Raw genomic sequence first — 19,109 nt, forward strand, 5'->3', positions numbered from 1 at the left:
TGGCTGAAATTCTTTGGCTGAAATCACTACTTGAGGAGTTGGGTATTGAGTATGAGAAGCCCCTGATGCTGTATTGTGATAATCAAGCGGTTATTAATATAGCACACAACCCGGTGCAGCATGACAGAACTAAGCATATTGAAGTTGATCAACACTTTGTACGAGAGAGGGTCTCATCACAAGAAGTGTCTTCCATACATCACCTACAACATGCAGCTGGCAGATATCCTCACCAAAGCTGTACCACAGAAGAAGCTAGAGGCGGATCTATCCAAGTTGGGAATGATAAACATTTATTCCCAACTTGAGGGTGAGTGTAGAGAACACTGATGTCGGCTCCACAGATATGGTCCCACTGTGTTCGTAGGGTAGAAGGTGTTTTTAGTCTTCCTAGGGTTAGCTATTGGTCATTTAGTTGTTTCAGTTGTTATTTATTTCAGTCTTATTTTTGCTCTATTTGTTATGTAAAGACTAAGGGCAGATCTGTCCTTTCCATGTAATGAGCATAACCTATAAAGACTAAGGGCAGACCTAGTCTTGTGTTCTACTGCTTCTCCTCCCTCTTCCTCCTCTTTTCTCTTACCTTTTTTCTTATTTTCAAACCTGAAATCCCTTTGGGTTCAAGACTGATAACAGTCCTGAACTTCTACTTTGGATTGAGCTGAAAATCTACAGTATTTTAGTACTATAAGAGTACTTTAATGCCACCAAATTTCAGCCAAATTGACCAAGGTTTGACTGGTTAATTAGTTGCTTCTTTTTCTCCAATGATGCATTTTGCAGGTGTACCATCTGACCCCTTCTCTCCAATTTCTTTCTTTGGGACTTGCTGAAAACCTTCTTGTAACCACTTGCCTTAAAATTTCATATAATCTGTTTGGGATTTGTATTCCAATCTGTTTAGGAAATTTCAGTGGCACCTGTATTCTCCCAAATCTGGTCTTGGTACCTTGATCCATGATCAACATTTTCAGCCTTACCCTTGTAGAGCCTTAAACTTGCACTCCCCACCCTGTTGTTCTTCACCACTTGTTATGTGGCCTATGATATGATTCTTTTTTATTTTTTTGTTCTTTTTATCAGCAGTAAGAGTTACTCTAGTAGCATTATTTCTTAAGAGCAATTCTTTTTTGTTTATGACCTCATCACCATCACGTTGGCAATTGGACTTAACTATTGACAATCCTATTAATTTATTTAGGTCCCATTGGCATTGGGAATTCTATTAGATCTGATATCCTCTCTTTCTTCAATATTTACAGCTGATGTTCTTCCTAGGTTATTCATGAGTTGGGTGGAAGAAGATTCTCAGGTGAATGAGGGCCCTTGATTGTTACAATATTTTATCAGGGAGGGGAGATCTATGTTTGCTAGAGGGAACATGTTGTTCTGATGGATCCACCACAGATCGGCTAACTCCCTAGTTGACAGTTTGGCTTAGTACATCACAGATAGCTTTTCTGGAGTTCCATTTCTACCCAACTGGGCTAACTTTTCTTGAGACGAGGAACAAGGGTTGAGTTTATACAATTGTGGATTTCTTGTGACTCTTCGACTAGGGAGGCTTGCCATATATATGCATTTTCTCTTTTCTCTTTTGATTATCAATAAAGTTCTTGTTTGTTGTCTCCAATAAAACAGAAAACATTGCATTTTACTAGTGCTGGTCTGACCTGTAATCCTGGTTCTGGTTCATTTGATCACTGCAATAAATGTCTAAAATTCTTTCCAAAGTGGGAGATGGTAAAAAATCTCATGTTTTTTATAGTAGCAAAATACACCTGCAATAAATCTGAAAATAGAATAAAGGAAGAAAGAAAGGAGAAGAAGAAGTTCAGTAGAAGCTTTAGGAAGAAGAGAAGAGAAGAGGAAGAGAATAGTTCAATCCCCTCTCTCTGTCTATCTTATTTTATTTAATATGTGCTGAAACAAAATTATGTGAAATTACAAGAGTGTCCTTAGTTGGGCGGCAGACTTAAAAACATAAAAGAAAATAAGTATTAAGGCGCATAAAGCTGGCCCACCATAGCAGATATAACAGTAGAAACAAAGCTACTGAAATAAATAAGAAACTAAGGCCTATTTGGCTCAATCTCTCTGCATTTATTTATTTATTTTTTATGTTCAAGTCCTTCAGGTGATTTCTGTAGTTTGGATATTTAACTGGTATTACATTCAAATGCAGGTTTTGCAAGGTTTAGAATCAGCAATGATTTGTGTAGATGATATGGATGAGTGGCTAGGAATTTTTAATGTAAAACTCAGACACATGAGAGAGGACATTGAATCGGTATGGCCATCTTTTATGCTTAAAATTTGAATGTCAAGTAGTTTTCTGGAAAAAAAAGTAGGAACTGGTGCATGATCTATAAGGTTGGAATATCATTGTGCCATTTGGGAAGAAATATACATGTTTCTGCTGCTATATTTTAAGATTCTTTTTACATTTTTCATATGCGAAGATGTATTTTTAATATTTTAATGATAATAATTTACTGCTTTTATGATTTATCTGTAAGGACTTTTTTTTCTTTGTCTAGTGAAGAAGAAACCATGCGTTCCAGTTTGTACTTCTTATAGGATGGGGATAAACTTGCCACAACTTGTTTACTTTGCCCTGTTTTCCCCTTAAATGGAAAACCAATTTCTTATCTTCTCTTTTCCAGTTTTCCTATTGCCTGTTCTCTAATTAATGTAAGCTTAATGTTCTTATCAATTGATTTATCTGAATTTTCATTGAATCTGTTGAAGGCCTCTTCATTAAGTGTCCATTCCAGAATCCAGATAATCACACAGTTTCATATGGTTTTCATGCTTCATTTCAGTAGAAAACCAGCAACAGGAAAGGGAAATAATCAAAGAAAAAGAAGGGAGAAATAAAAAGGAGAAATCCGAATAAGAGAGAGGAGAAGAAGAATGGAAGAAAGGGGGAAGGAGATGAGCAGTTCGATCTAATCTCATTCCTTCTCCTAATTAACTTTTATTAATTCTAATCAACTTGAAGTAATTGCAAGAATGCCTTAAGAGGGCGGCTGCTGAGGAAAAGAAATACAATTGTTAACAGGCCCATATGTGTGAGGCCCATTAACCTAAAATAAGAAATAAAAAAAATGCTGCCTTCTATGACCCATCTGGCCCACCATTGTTACAATTTTAATTAGTACTTTCACTCTTTGGTTTACATAATTAGAATGAATATTGCATACCTTTTACCCATATACTGTGCTTTTTCTTAGATTTAAATCTTACCTGGATTTCTTTGGTTCTGATATTCAGATAGAAAATCGTAATAATAAGTTAGAGATGCAGTCTGTGAATAACAAGGCCCTTGTAGAGGAGCTTGATAAGCTTGTTGAAAGGCTGCGTGTTCCCTCTGAGGTATATGGTGGTGTATCACTTGCATTTGAAGTATTAATAACTGGCTTGAATATGGTTTTGCAGATTCTCTAACTCCATTTTCTTGATTTTCAGTATGCAGCCTCTCTAACAAGCGGTTCATTTGATGAATCACGCATGCTTCAGAATATTGAAGCATGCGAATGGTTAACGAGTGCTTTACGTGGTCTGGAAGTTCCAAATTTGGATCCTTGCTATGCAGACATGCGAGCTGTATGTTCTCTGCCTTCTTTTCTTGTTTTGATTTACTTATCCGTTTTTGTAATGAATGAAAAATATTATTGGTAACATCCTGTGCACAAAAACAGATATACCCTGAGCATAAAGACAATTTCCTATACACTAACACCCACAAGTTTTGGAACTAACCCAAGGCCTTCTCAAGGAAGTTTTCTTGATGATCCATCTCAATCTTCCTTGAAAGGTTCCTTGATGCACATAAATATGCGATCATATGTTTTTGTTTGTTTTCTCCCACTTTTAAATTGGGAATTGTTTTATTACATGATTTTCTGTTTCATCTTATGGATCAATAGGCATTTTCTTGGATTTGAAGGATCTTAGAAAGACATTGGCAGAGCCTTTCTTAGTTCTTAAAGATTTCTTGACAACTTAGGTTGCTGATTATGGTCTTGGGTTCATTTATGGACATGAATGATCTTGTTTATTTAATCAGTAACAGGTCAAAGATATTTTATGTGCTTATATTCTCTCCCTTTTTAAATCAGGAATTGTTTTGCGTCTTGATGTTCAGTTTCTATCTATGAATTGGTGGATATTCTCCTGATGTTGAAAAATCTCAGAAAGTTATTTTGTAGGACCTTTGGTTGAATTTCAAAGAATTTCTAGAAAAATCTCAGAAAATTGGCACAAGCTTCTCAAGATAATCTTTTCCATCTAATATGTAAGTGAAATTTACACAGGTTAAAGAGAAGCGTATAGAGCTTGAAAAATTAAAAACTACTTTTGTTCGGAGAGCATCTGAATTCTTGAGGAACTACTTTTCTAGCCTGGTGGATTTTATGATAAGTGATAAAAGTTACTTTTCTCAGGTATCTCAACTACATGCTATACTATTTGTGATTAGCATCAAACTTATTCTGATTGATGTACTTAACTTTTCTTGTCTTAAATCTTAATGATATGCACAGCGAGGACAATTAAAGAGGCCTGATCATGCAGACCTGCGGTACAAATGCAGGACATATGCACGCCTTCTGCAACACTTAAAGGTTTCAAATCAATCTGAAATTGAACCAGTACTAATTTTTCTAATACCTTTCATTCTTTCTTTCTCAACCATTTCTTCCTGCACTAATTCCAGAGTCTCGACAAGAATTGTTTGGGTCCATTGCGGAAAGCTTATTGTAGTTCTCTTAACTTGCTGCTTCGTCGAGAGGTCAGGACACAATATACATTTGCTATTTATCTTATATCTACTTTCTTTATTATTCTTTTGGAAATGGTAATGTATCATAAATGAGAGGAAGAAAGAGATCACAAGACTGAAGGTCTCCCTGTACAGTGGGAGGCTGTACAGACGGACCCATGGATCAAATCCTAGAAAAAAGAAGAATAAGAACCAACAATAAAAGCTCCTCAGTTACACCCTAACATATTATGATCAGAAAAGAAAAACTGAATAGATATATGTCTAAATGTATTATCAACTCTGGAAGCATGTTTTACCAGAAAAAACTCTGAAAACATGTCAAATTTGTTGTGGTTGCATGTGTGTGACTCTTGTCATGGTTGATTTCTGATGCCTTCTGTTTGCCTTGAATGGAACTTGGTATGCCTAGTTGTTTGGGTTTTCTTTTTCATTGCTGGCAACAAAGAGATATGTTCCATTACTAGATTATGAGGAATGCTAGTAAACAAAATGTTTATTCAACTCTTCAATACCCTGGCATTTAGACAAGGTGGAAACCCATGCTTGATTTTGTTTTGAACTGTTTCTTTTCATGGTTTCCACCATGTCTGTAGTGTGAAGTAGCAAAGAGACAGAGTGCATAAACTCATTCTTTACTACAACTCTTCTATTGATATAATTGTCTTGAATGAAGGGAACCTAGTATTGATGCATCTTGTGTTTTGGGGAATAAAGTAAATCTTATTAAAAGGTTTGAATTTTTTAATCATTTGCAGGCCCGTGAGTTTGCTAATGAGCTTCGTGCTGGCACAAAAGCATCAAGAAATCCCACTGTCTGGCTTGAAGCTTCCTCTGGTTCCAGTCAAACTGTGAATAATGCAGACACTTCCAATGTATCTGATGCATATGCAAAGATGCTTACTATTTTCATCCCCCTCCTTGTTGATGAGGTTATAACCCAATTTCTCTATTTTTTTTTATCAATAACTTGAACTTTATTGCTTGTAGCAATGTGTTATGAAAGATATGCCTCAACACCCCTAGCTTGGTAGATCAGAAACTAGCTACCTTACCTTAATACCAATACGGGTTTTCAGAAAACAAGCCCTATTTCTCTACTTTATGCTGTGGAAATACTTTTTTCTATTTATTCATTGTATTTTCTTTGGTCGATTTCTTATAATTATACTCTTATTGTATGGCATACTGAAATGCTTCTGCTACTCGAATTTTAGAGTTCCTTTTTTGCACATTTCATGTGCTTTGAGGTTCCTGCTCTTGTTCCACCTGGAGGTCCTGCTAGTGGGGACAAAAATGGGTTGAATGAAGATGATACAAATGATGATGATTTGGGCATTATGGACATTGATGAAAATGATAGCAAAGAGGGTAATCTTAATGTGTTCAAATATTTTGATATATGTCTCTAAATTTTGGAAAGTGAATTAACATAAATTTAACTCTGCAGGTAAAAGTTCTTTGGAGCTGGGATCATTAAATGAATCTCTTCAAGATTTGCTTGATGGAATCCAAGTAATCTTTTCCAAATAAATTGATGATCTCTATTCATGAACTTATTTCAGTTGCTAAATTTGGCACATTCTTTAGCTTCACAAGGACAGACTGGAAACTGGTTCTGTGCATATTTGGAACCATCAAATTGTGTTTACTTCATTGAGAAGCACAAAGGGCTTGTAGGAAAAAATTTGCATAATTGGATGATCATCTCTAGCTGAAAGCTATAGCAACAACTTCTGTTGAAGGTCAGAAAGATTGATTTCATAGAACACAGAAGTACAACTAATGGACGATTGAGTGCTGTGTTGATTCTGCTTTGACTGTGGACAATATGGATAGGGGAAGCTCTGTCTTTGGGTGTAGAAGGCAGTGCACTATACAGTCTTTGGCTTCTGTACTTTTTGTACATAATCTTGCACACACTTATACATTAATAAATTTTTTGATTATTCGTAAAAAGAATATGCACTTTTGAGTTTTTTCAGAAAGGCAAGGTAAAAACTATTTTATTACTACCAAAACCATGTATAACCAGAAGATAAACAGGGCCCCTATCCTTTGACTGTTTACAAAGCCACTAGCCCTTGACTTTTTACAAAAGGACTTTCAAGCTCAAAAAAGTAGTAAAGTACTAGAACTTCTTCCTTTAAATTCTCTATGAACACTCAACCACAAGACTATCTTTCCTACTAATCTTTGAAAAACCGTATCAAATGAATTATGTCAATCATGGAAAATTCTTCCATTCCTTTCTTGCCAAATCACCCAGAAAATCGTTGCTAGGACTACACTCCAAACAACTTTACCTCTCAGAGTCAATCCCATTAAATGCTACCCTTTTAGAAAAGCCTCTACTGAATTTGGACAGCAACTTCTCACCCCAAATCTGGCAAAATTCTATTCCTGATTAAAGAGGGAAAAGTTCAGTGGAGTAAGTTATCCATTGATTCCTAAGAATCTTAACATAAGACACACCTTGTCTCTTCTAAGGTCATCCCTGATTACATTGGGAAAAGTTTAGTGGAGTACGTTATCTGTTGATTCCTAAGAATCCTAACATAAGACACACCTCGTCTCTTCTAAGGTCATCCCCCTTCTCAACAAGTTTGCCTTCATTAGGATTCTATTCAAAAAGCAACCCTAGATGGCATTAGTGTTTTAAAAGGCGTGGGAGGCATATGGCGAGGTGCCCCCAAAATGCCATGAGGTGCAGGCCAGAGGCGCTGACACTTGAGGCGTACACCTCGTACACTTTTTTCATGAGGCATGATTGAGGTGTACGCCTCATGCACACCTCCAATAAAATGACAAAAAGAAAAAGAAAAAAAAAAAGGAAATGGAAGGGAAAGAAAAAGAAAGAAACAAAAAAAAAAGAGAAAATGAAAGAAAATAAAAGGAAAGGGAAGGAAAGAATAGATGAGGGGAAAGAAAGTGGGATTCAACAAGATCCCCCTTTCAACTAGTGTTATTCATCTTCATTCTTTTTAATATAAAATATTTTTATTAAAAATAAGGAAAAAAATGAGATCCTCCTTCCTCCTATTCTTCTTCCCCTTCCTCCTCATCCTCCTCCTCTTAAGGAGGCTTACGCCTCCTTGTGTTCGGGAGGCTTATGCCTCTTACATTTTGAACTATGCCTCACGCCCAATGTTTTAAATGCGCAAGGCGCAAGGTGAGGCAAACGCCTTTTTGAAGCAAGGTGCAAAATTATAAAAAAAAAATGTCAGAAAATTCAGAAAAATGCCAAAAATTTCAAAAAATAATTACTAAGCATAATATTAATAAAAAATCTAAAATTAGCTTTTAAAATAATGTTTTAAAAAACCTATTATCTAAAATTGAAATACATAAACATAAGATGTAATTATGTAAAGCATATTCAAATGAGAATTTAAAAATAAAATGAAACATATAAAACATTTTCAAGAATTTAAAACCTCTAATCTCTTTTTTCGCTCAATTGCATTACTTCATGTAGCTAATGTAATGTAAAACATATTACATTTGCTCGCTTCGCTCACTCGCCGAAGCTCCGAGAACCCCCAATTTGATAATGTTGTTCATTCATTCATCCTAATAAAATGTCTTCTTAAAAAGCAAGTAAAACTATAAAATCATTATTTTTTGTGTGAAAACTAAGAATTTAAGACCTAACATGGACTTGTTTAGGCTTTCCTCAAGGGGCATGGCAGAGGGGTCCGGGGGCGGAGCCCCTGGCCTAGCTGCTATGTTCAAAAAAGGCAAAAAAGCGGCAAAATTTCAAAAGGCGCACCAGTCGTGCGCCTTTTGAAAGGAATGTTCCTAGGACCTAGGTGTGCCTGAGGCATGCCTTTTAAATCATTGCTCACGCCTCTGCGCTTTAAAATATTGGATGGCATAATTTTTCACCAGATCCTGTTGACAGGTACTTCTTCCCCCCCAATTCACTTGAAGCATTGTAAAAAGATTTGACAGAGAATTGTCCATTGTTTTTCTTCTTCGAGTCAAGACTTGTCTTTTTTATTTTATTATAATGTGTTTAGAAAGCCTTGTCTACCTAAGTACTGAATATCTCATGAATTAGATATAATTTAAAGCAGTTATCACTAGTTGGATTCCAAAGCTCCATGTATTATTGAGGGAGACTTATATACATGGTTTTCTTCTTTCTCCTTTCTATAAAATGGCCATTATCCAATGTTGGTCACTTGGTCCTAGTTATTTGGTGTCTTAGGAGGGGTTGTCTGAATCTTTGGCATTTTTGCTCAAAGTGGCTACTCTCATACTTGAACTAACATTCTCTTGGTTGCATGTCAGCCTGATATTTCACCATTGTGATAAGCAATGGTTTTCAGACTAATAGTGACCCTATAAATATTCCAAGATCATTAATCTCTCAGTCAGGACTTCCTTTAGAGATTGCTTGTTCAGTTGGTCCTATAAGAACCTTGTGGATCTAGGGAGATTTCATATTTCTTTTTTTTTTTTTGAGAAAATTTAACCAGAATTTGTTGAGAAAAAAGGGGGGGGGGACAAGAGGAGATTTACAAAGCATGGGGGGAACCCCTACAAGTTACAAAGGAGGAAGCTTGTCGCTATACAGATGCTCCAAATACACACCAAATTTAGCTAGGCCATCTGCAGTATGATTGTGTTTCTAGGCTACCATGATATTCAGTAGCTAGTACGATATGTGGTTTTTTTTATCTTTCAAACTTTTAATTGATGATTTTGTACCAAAACTGTAAACCTGAGAGAACTCCTATTGTGGTTCCAAATATTTATTTTTAAGAGGTTATGTTTCTATGAATTTTTAGGAGGACTTCTATGCTGTGGTGGATTGGGCATACAAAATTGATCCTTTGCGCTGCATATCAATGCATGGGATTACAGAGCGCTATCTCTCTGGTCAGAAAGCTGATGCAGCAGGGTTTGTGCGTCGTTTGCTTGATGACCTTGAGTCAAGAATTTCAGTTCAATTCAACAGGGTAATCATTTGTTTACATGGTAAAATTGTGTTTATTATTTTTTTTTCTGGAGATGATGACTTTTCTTTTGTAACCTGTAATTTGTGTGTGCAGTTTGTTGATGAAGCTTGCCACCAGATTGAGAGAAATGAACGCAATGTACGGCAGATGGGTGTCCTGTCTTATATCCCCAGGTTAATTTAATATCCCATATGAGGAGGAATAGTTGTCATTTTTTAGGCAATTGCTGGTTCAGTAGGACATTGGAAAATTCCTAATTAAGTTATTAAGCCAGTGAGCTTAAATATTAAGTTAATTCTTCATTCAACATATCTTAGTGTGGTTTAGCAATCAAAAAAATCTCGGTGTAGTTCATAGAGATATTGCTGTCATATTATGAAGAAGATGACTTATTACTCAGGTCTTGTGTTTTTGTTGCATCAGTACATGCCTGACTAGCAATTTTCTAATGATGAATTGCCATGGTGCTGATTAGAAGATACCTAAATGGTAGAGCAGAATGGTGACCTTTGTTTAGAAGACACCTAAATGATTGGGAGAATGGCTCCAAGCCTCCAATAATTGAGATGTTTCAGAAACTGAACAACATGGTGATTCAACCATCTCAGGTAGATAAAAGGGTGTGGATTTCGGAGAAGTCTGGAGTATTTCCAGCTCAATCTCTTACAAACATATTATAGCCCCCAACTTAGTTCCTTTCCCAGCATCAAATTTCCGGATCTCATCTGTACCCTGTAATGTGTCTTTTCTTGCTTGGATGGTGTAGGTTGTCAAGACTGCTATTCAGTCCTGATCACTAAGAGATTTCAGGTTCGATGAGAAGAGCAATAGAAACACAGAATTTTAGGAGAAGAACAGAATGCCCATATTCTACCGCCGCCACTTTAAGTTAATATATATAGGTTATGCTAGTTACATGAAAGGACATATCTGCCCTTGGTGTTTATATCATAACTGCTAACAAATAACAAATAATATAAAATTGAAACTAGAAATAACAGAACAGAAAAATAACCACAGCTGTGACTAGATACATTCTATCCTACGAACAGAGTGGGACCACAGCTGTGGGGCCCACATCACTGTTCTCTACACTCCCCCTCAAGTTGGAAGTATATGTTCATCATTCCCAACTTGGATAGATCCGCCTCTAGCTTCTTTCTTGATACGGCTTTAGTAAGAATGTCTGCTAATTGCATACTGGATGTGATGTAAGGGAGGCATACTTCTTGAGATGAGACCCTCTCTCGCACAAAATGACGGTCAACTTCAATGTGTTTGATTCTGTCATGCTGTGCTGGATTATGTGCTATATTAATGGCGGCTTGATTATCACAGTACAACATTAGGGGCTTCTCATACTCAATACCCAACTCCTCAAGTAGAGATCTTAGCCATAGGATTTCAGCCACTCCATTGGCCATGGACCTGTATTCTGCTTCAACACTTGACCGGGAGACAACACTTTGTTTCTTACTTCTCCAAGAGACAAGGTTTCCTCCTACAAGGGCACAATATCCCGAGGTAGACCTTCTGTCAGCAATACTCGCAGCCCAATCTGCATCAGTATAAACCTCCACCTTCATGTGATTGTTGTTCTTGAAAAGTATACCCCTACCTGGGCATCTCTTCAAGTAAGCTAAGATTCTTTCTGCCGCAAGAAGATGTGTGGTTCTAGGAGAATGCATGTACTGGCTGACAACACTAACAGCATAAGTAATATCTGGCCGAGTGAGGCAGAGATATAGGAGCTTTCCTACCAGTTGCTGGAACATAACTTTGTCTTCAAGAAGCTCCCCACTCTCGGCACTAATCCTGTGATTCTGTTCAATTGATTTATCTACAGGCTTGACACTTAACTTTCCAGTTTCTACCAACAGGTCTAGGACATATTTCCTTTGAGATATAAAGATCCCCTGTTTGGATCTAGCAACCTCAATACCCAAAAAATACCGAAGAACACCAAAGTCCTTCACCTCAAATTCTTGGTGAAGAAGCTGTTTAAGAGACTCAATCTCATGGCTATCATTCCCTGTGACCACAATATCATCAACATATACTGCCAACAGTGTCAAAGAGGACTCCACCCTCTTGATGAATAGGGTATGATCTGACTGGGCCTGTACATATCCAAACTTCACAAGTGCTAGTCTGAATTTATCGAACCAAGCCCTAGGTGATTGTTTCAAACCATACAAAGCCTTGTTGAGCCGGTAGACCTTCTTACCTACTTCTGCATCATAGAATCCAGGAGGCAAACGCATGTAAACTTCTTCCTGCAGATCTCCATTCAGAAAGGCATTTTTCACGTCCATTTGGTATAAAGGCCAGGTGTGACTTGCTGCAAGGGACAAGAGAACGCGAATAGTAGTCATCTTGGCTACCGGTGCAAATGTCTCCAAGTAATCTATGCCATAGGTCTGTGTAAACCCTCTTGCAACTAACCGAGCTTTGTACCTCTCAATAGATCCATCTGCATTATGCTTCACCGTAAATACGCATCTGCATCCAACTGGTTTCTTTCCTTTTGGCAAATCAACTACCTCCCAGGTGTTCTTCAATAGAGCATCCATATCAACTTGCATTGCATCGTTTCCCTTTACGGACTGCAATTGGAAGGTCAAGATCATCTGTAGGGGAAGTCTCTGTGGGCTCTGGGACTGAAGTATCTAGATCTGGAGCTGCAGATGAGATTGGAGCTGGTCTGGACTGCTGATGATCAGGATCAACCTGCCCGCACCGCCTGTGATAAACCCTCAACTCCTGATCCCTCTGACCACCCTCACCATTGCAGCTTTCCCTCAACTCCTGATCCCTTTGACCACCCTCACCATTGCAGTTCTCATCACCCAATGGAATAGGTAAAGGAACTACCCCACTCTCACTGCTCTCCCCCTGAAGACAAGAACTCAAACCCCCACTCTCACTACTCTCCCCCTGAGGGGCAACCCGAGGATAATAGGGTGTCCCCTCAAAGCAAGTGACATCCATGGAAACAAACTTCCTCCCGGAGATAGGACCATAATAGCAATAACCCTTTTGAGTTTGTGCATAACCAAGGAAGATGCATTTGGAGGCTTTGGGTTCGAACTTAGAGGGATGGGGTCCGAGAAGTTGAACAAAGCAAGTGCAACCGAATGTCTTAAGGGGAATAGAAAACAAGTCCTTACGTGGGTGTAGAAGCGAAAAAGGAGATCGCGTATCAAGGACCCTGGAAGGGACCCGATTAATAAGGTATACCGCCGTGAGGATAGCATCCCCCCAGAAGCGAATGGGGACATTGGAAGTAAACATGAGGCTTCTAGCCACTTCCAAAATGTGCCTATTCTTCCTCTCGGCAACTCCATTCTGCTGAGGTGTATGAGGGCAAGAGCTCTGGTGGATAACCCCATGATGAAGAAGATAAGATGCCAATGATTTGGCAAAGTATTCCTTTGTGTTATCAGATCGAAGAACTTTGATCTTGGCATCAAACTGGGTTAGGATCATTTGGTGAAAATTTTGGGTCAGGGAAGGTACCTCATCTCGTGAACGCATGAGATAAACCCAAGAAAAACGGGTATGGTCATCAACAAATAACAAAAAATATCTGTACCCACCCATGGAAGGGATATGATAAGGCCCCCAAACGTCAATATGCACAATATCAAAAGAATTATCACTATTTTTATTGCTCAATAAATAAGGCTTTCTACAATGCTTAGTAAACTCACAACTTTCACACTGTAGCTGAGACAACTCAATAGACTCAAATAAAGTAGGAAACAGACTCTGTAAAGATCGAAAAGACAAATGACCTAATCGGTTATGCCAAAGCATAACCGGACTCAAACTCTGAGAAACAAAAGATAACTTCTCTACTGACTCTCCCTAACGGAACCGCTCCTCGAGCAGATAGATCCCATTCGTCTCACGGCCAGTCCCAATCACCTTTTGCGTCTCCAAGTCCTGAAAAACACATCGGTCAGGGAAGAAGGTTATTGAGCAGTTCATATGCTTGGTAATACTACTGACTGAAAGAAGGTTAGTATCAAGCTTAGGCACATGCAAAACAGATGATAGGAACATAGTATTTGAAAGCTTGATGTCACCCTTCCCAAAAATAGGAACCAGGGAGCCATCAGCAATAGATACCTTATCTCTACCAGAAGACAAATGGTAAGTAGTAAACAGTGAAGGCAAGTTAGTCATGTGATCAAATGCACTTGAGTCTATTACCCAACAAGGCTCAGTAGTATCTGGAGCTGAGGCATGATAGGCTGAAGCTCGAGTACTTGAATGGGCGAAGGCAAATGTGACAGGGGTTGATGGAGGTTGTGGTGGCTGAGTTGAATTTCCAACCTCCTTTTCTAGCTGTTTTAGGGCAGCCCGAACTGCAGCTAAGGTCTCCAAAGATGTTCCTTTTGTGCCAGATGAGGATGTTGAATCAGTGTTCATGGCTACATGAGCAGTGCCCTTCTTGTTTCTTAACTTCGTAGGAACCAAGTGAGGATGCAGTTTCCAACATGTCTCTTTTTTATGTTTGGGTTTCTTACAATGTTCACATACTACATCCTTCTTGTCTTCCTTTCTCCTGTCCTTCTCTGAATCACCCTCTGATTTGGGTGTAGCCGCTACAAAGGCTGATACGGGTTGCATCATAACCTTCCTTCTGGTTTCTTCACTGTGTACAAATGAGTAAGCCTGAGAGAGAGTCACACTGTCTCTAGTCAAAATCTGCTGCCTCACAATATCATATTCTGGGTTCAGTCCCGCCAGGAACTCAAACACTCTGTTTGTCTCGATGTGCTTTCTATGGGTCTGAGCATCTTTGGGACTCTCCCACTCAAGAGTCTCTAAGTGATCAATCTCATGCCACAGGGACTTCAAGGTAGAGAAGTAGACTGATACCGGTTTCTCTCTTTGTTTAAGGGTGTTCACTTCACATTTCAATTCATATGCTCTGGCAACATTAAGGGGTTGGGAGTAAGTTTCTTTCATAACATCCCATATCTCTTTAGCTGTCTTTGCCCACAAATAGTTCTAGCTAATATGATGCTGCATAGAATTACACAGCCATGTCATAACCAAGTAGTTTTCTTGCATCCACTTGGTATATGTCGGGTCTCCCTTGGAAGGTTCTCTCATATCTCCCAAGAGGTACCCTAATTTACCTCTTCCACTAATAGCCATAATGGCTGATTGGACCCATTCCAAATAGTTTGATCCATCAAACTTTACGGTCGTAATCTGACCACCCATCTCAGAAACACCACCATAACTGATGTTCCCAAGACTACCTTCTGCCTGAATCTTAGACTCCATTTCTATCAAGTCTCAAAAACAATACTTGAGTCACCAGTCACAATCAAAACAGTATAGGCTTGATCTGTATTCTCAGTGTATGTGCACAAAACCAAAGTAGTTCTGATCTGAAACCAACTAGCCAACACAACAGTAGTTGTCCGTAGATCTCTAACCCCCTTAGGACTCTGAGAACAACTTTAAAACAAAACTGATATGCTAGGGAAAGTTAGGGTTTTAATCAGTCCTGAAAGGAAGCAATTCAGTCGCACAGTCCAAACTGTGATCTGAAGAGCTATACTCGAAGTAGCAAGGAAGAGAAGAGAACCACAGAACTGAAGAGAATGTCGAACTGTACTATCCAGTCGGCCAGTCCTTTATTTATAGATGAATATAGTACAAGGTACAAGAAATTACTAGGATGCCCCTGATTAGTGATGGGACACCCAAATGACTTAAATCATTAAACAGGATTAGGCCCATTAACACAAGCCCAGTTACAAGATAAGTTAAACATAAGAATGGGCTAATAAGAACTCTTATCAGCCGAACATCACTCTAACATTCTAACACTCCCCCTCAAACTAAGCATGAATATCAATCATGTTTAGCTTGCCAAGTATGACCCTGAACTTCGTTGATGCCAGCCCTTTAGTTAATACATCTGCAATCTGCATCTCTGATGGAGTATAAGGCACACAAAGTTCTCCTGAAATAATTCTCTCTCTGACAAAGTGTCGATCAATTTCAATATGTTTTGTCCTGTCATGCTGCACAGGATTGTTGGTAATGTTGATAGCAGCTTTATTATCACAATACAGCTTGAGAGGACCCTCAGTCTTGATACCAAGCTCATTAAGGAGAGTCCTGAGCCATAAGAGTTCAACAACCCCGTGTGCCATAGCCCGGTATTCTGTTTCTGCACTTGATCTAGCCACAACATTTTGCTTCTTACTACGCCATGTGACTAGGTTTCCTCCCAAGAATGTACAGTAACCTGAGGTTGATTTTCTGTCTCCAACGGACCCAGCCCAATCAGCATCAGTGTAGGCTTCAATTTCAAATCTGTTGTTTTTTCTGAATAGAGTTCCTTTCCCTGGGCAAGTCTTCAAGTATCTGAGGATTCTTTCCACTACTCTCATATGAGGGGTCTTTGGTGAATGCATGAATTGACTGACAACATGCACTGCATAGGCAATGTCTGGCCGAGTAAGGGATAAGTATATCAGTTTTCCTACCAACTTTTGGTACCTTTCCTTATCACAATATTCCTCACCCATTGATTCTTGTAATTCATGGCTTGGTTCTATTGGAGTGTCTGCTGGCCTGCACCCCATCATGCCTGTTTCCTCTAGGAGATCTAGCACATACTTTCTTTGACATATGTAGATTCCTTCTCTTGATCTAGCAACTTCAATTCCAAGAAAGTATCTCAGATTTCCCAGGTCTTTGATCTCAAATTCTGAAGCTAAGAACTCCTTCAGCCTCTTCATCTCTTACACATCATTTCCAGTAATCACCATATCATCCACATACACAATGAGTGCTGTAAGTTTGTCATCCTGTCTCCTTGTAAACAATGTATGATCTGCACTGCTCTGAGTGTACCCTACTTTCTTCATGGCCAAACAAAGTCTCTCAAACCATGCCTGGGGAGATTGCTTCAAACCATATAATGCTTTTCTTAGTTTACATACCTTCTTTCCAACATCATATCCAGGTGGGGGTTCCATGAATACCTCTTCATGAAGATCACCATTTAGGAAGCCATTCTTCACATCCAGCTGATGAAGTTCCCGAGAGAATTTTGCTGCTAGTGACAGTAGAACCCTGATTGTGTTGAGCTTTGCTACTAGGGCAAAGGTTTCCTTGTAGTCAATTCCTTCCTTTTGTGTAAATCCCTTTGCCACAAGTCTGGCCTTGTACCTCTCAATTGACCCATCTTCCATGTGCTTTACTGTGAATACCCACTTGCACCCAACAGTGCCTTTACCTTCTGGCAGGTCCACCAATTCCTATGTCCTTGCTTTCATTAGGGCTTTCATCTCCTCTTTCATGGCTTCTTTCCACCTTGGATCAGATGTCGCCTCTAAATACCTGGAAGGGACACATACATAGGAAAGAACAGACACAAAGGAATGATAGGCAGGAGATAAGTGTGAGTAAGAAACATAATCAGCTATGGGATGCCGAGTGGTACAAGAACGAACGGGCTTACGGAGAGCAATAGGAAGATCCAAATCTGAATTGAGTGAATCAGAATTACCTTGGATTGCAGATACAGATTGATCTGAGTTCAATTGGTTGCAATCATGAGGTTGAGGGGCCTTCTTCCTTCTACTGTATGTAAGTATCTCTTTCTCTTGTTTACTGGAACCTTCAGAAGCATTAGCCGAATCTGGAGAAGCAACTGGCACAGTGGAAGTCTCACTAGGTTGACCCGGAATGTTACAGCTAGTAGTAGTGGAGGGTGATGAAATGGGAACAAAAAAGAAGGGAGAATGAGAATCCTCTTCCAACCCACTACTCTCCCCCTGAAGAGGATTCTGAGAAGACTGGAAATAGGGTTGTGACTCAAAAAAGACTACATCCCTAGTGACATATTTTTTCTTGGAGACAGGATCATAACACTTATACCCCTTCTGCATAGGAGAGTACCCCAAAAATATTCCCTTTGTAGCCTTAGGATCCAGTTTGGTCTTCTTTGGATCTTTCACATGTATGAAGCATGTACAACCAAAAACCCACGGGGGAAGAGGAAATTCTGGAAGAGTGGGACACAAAACAGAGAAATGGGTCTTCATACCTAGTACCTTAGATGGCATCCGATTTATCAGGTATGATGCAGTGAGAACAGCTTGAGACCAATATTGCTTGGGCACATTGTGCTGGAAAAGAAGGGCTCGAGCTGTCTCCAATAGATGCCTGTTCTTGTGCTCAGCAACCCCATTTTGCTGAGGGGTGTAAGCACATGATGATTGATGTAACATGCCTGCATCTTCCATGAATGAGTTCAGGGATCTTTCAAAGTATTTAGCTGCATTGTCTGAACGGAATTGCTTGATCTTTTTATCAAATTGTGTTTCAACCATCTTGCAAAACATCATAGTTATCCGGGGAATTTCATCACGTCCTTTCAACAGATAAATCCAAGTGCACCGAGAATAATGATCAATAAAACTGATAAAGTAACGGAAGCTATCAATGGAAACAATGGGTGAAGGAACCCAAACATCAGAATGAACCAAATCCAAAGGGGCTTGAATTTCATTACTAGAAATTGGATACATTGATCTACATTGTTTTGACATTTGACACACATCACAAATTAAACTCTGACTCGGAATGCCCTTACATAATTCGGGAAACAACATTGCTAAGGAAGAAAAGGACAAATGACCTAGCCTAGCATGCCACAAGTGCAGCCTAGCTATTGACTCCACACTTTCCGGACTAGTAGTAGAAGCTTGCAAGGCTGAGCTGACATCTTCATCAAAATAGTAGAGGCCGCCATACTCATGACCACTCCCAATCGTTCTCCTCGTCAATTTGTCTTGGAAGACACAATGAGAAGGAAAGAAAGTTATACTGCAATTCAAGTTTTTTGTAAGCTTTGAAACAGACAACAGATTTGAGGTAAGACTAGGAGCATGTAGGACTGATTTAAGAGAGAGATCCTTGCTTAGGTCAACCACCCCCTTTCCAGAGATGGTGGAGGGACCCATCAGCTACTCTCATCTTATCCTGGTCAGACAACAAATGATATGTGGAGAATAAGGAGGACATATGTGTCATATGGTCAGTGGCTCCAGAATCAATCACCCAAGAGGTAGAATTAATGGAACTAGATGCACTAAATGCAGAGGTTGTACCTAATTTGGCAAGAGAGGTGGAAGCTAAAGAATTGTTCTTCAGACGGGCTAATGCCCGACTGAGAACCTCTACCTCACTAGCTGTGAAGCCCAAAGTACTTGGTCCAGAGGAGTCGGTAGCCTGCCTTGCGGTGGAAGATGACACTGTCTGAATACTCTGTGAGTTGTCACTACTGTTGTTGGTGGCAAGATTCCCACTTG

The 19,109-nt window shown here is 39.2% G+C and overlaps 1 protein-coding gene across 1 annotated transcript in view; it reads left to right on the forward strand.

The window, feature by feature from the left end:
• Positions 1-19,109, forward strand: part of LOC148851021 (exocyst complex component SEC3A) — a 128,877-nt gene that overhangs the window by 73,305 nt on the left and 36,463 nt on the right. Inside the window, exons 8-18 of the mRNA XM_088942820.1 lie at positions 2,186-2,290; positions 3,277-3,378; positions 3,472-3,609; positions 4,320-4,448; positions 4,548-4,628; positions 4,721-4,795; positions 5,545-5,718; positions 6,004-6,157; positions 6,237-6,301; positions 9,583-9,753; positions 9,847-9,926. Coding sequence (XP_088798946.1) covers positions 2,186-2,290; positions 3,277-3,378; positions 3,472-3,609; positions 4,320-4,448; positions 4,548-4,628; positions 4,721-4,795; positions 5,545-5,718; positions 6,004-6,157; positions 6,237-6,301; positions 9,583-9,753; positions 9,847-9,926 — 1,274 coding nt within the window. The remainder of the gene's footprint in view (positions 1-2,185; positions 2,291-3,276; positions 3,379-3,471; positions 3,610-4,319; positions 4,449-4,547; positions 4,629-4,720; positions 4,796-5,544; positions 5,719-6,003; positions 6,158-6,236; positions 6,302-9,582; positions 9,754-9,846; positions 9,927-19,109) is intronic.

This window comes from Nelumbo lutea, chromosome 5 (genome assembly GCF_056320005.1).
Source record: "Nelumbo lutea isolate HS-2025 chromosome 5, American lotus-T2T, whole genome shotgun sequence".
In the NCBI taxonomy this organism is placed as follows: domain Eukaryota; kingdom Viridiplantae; phylum Streptophyta; class Magnoliopsida; order Proteales; family Nelumbonaceae; genus Nelumbo; species Nelumbo lutea.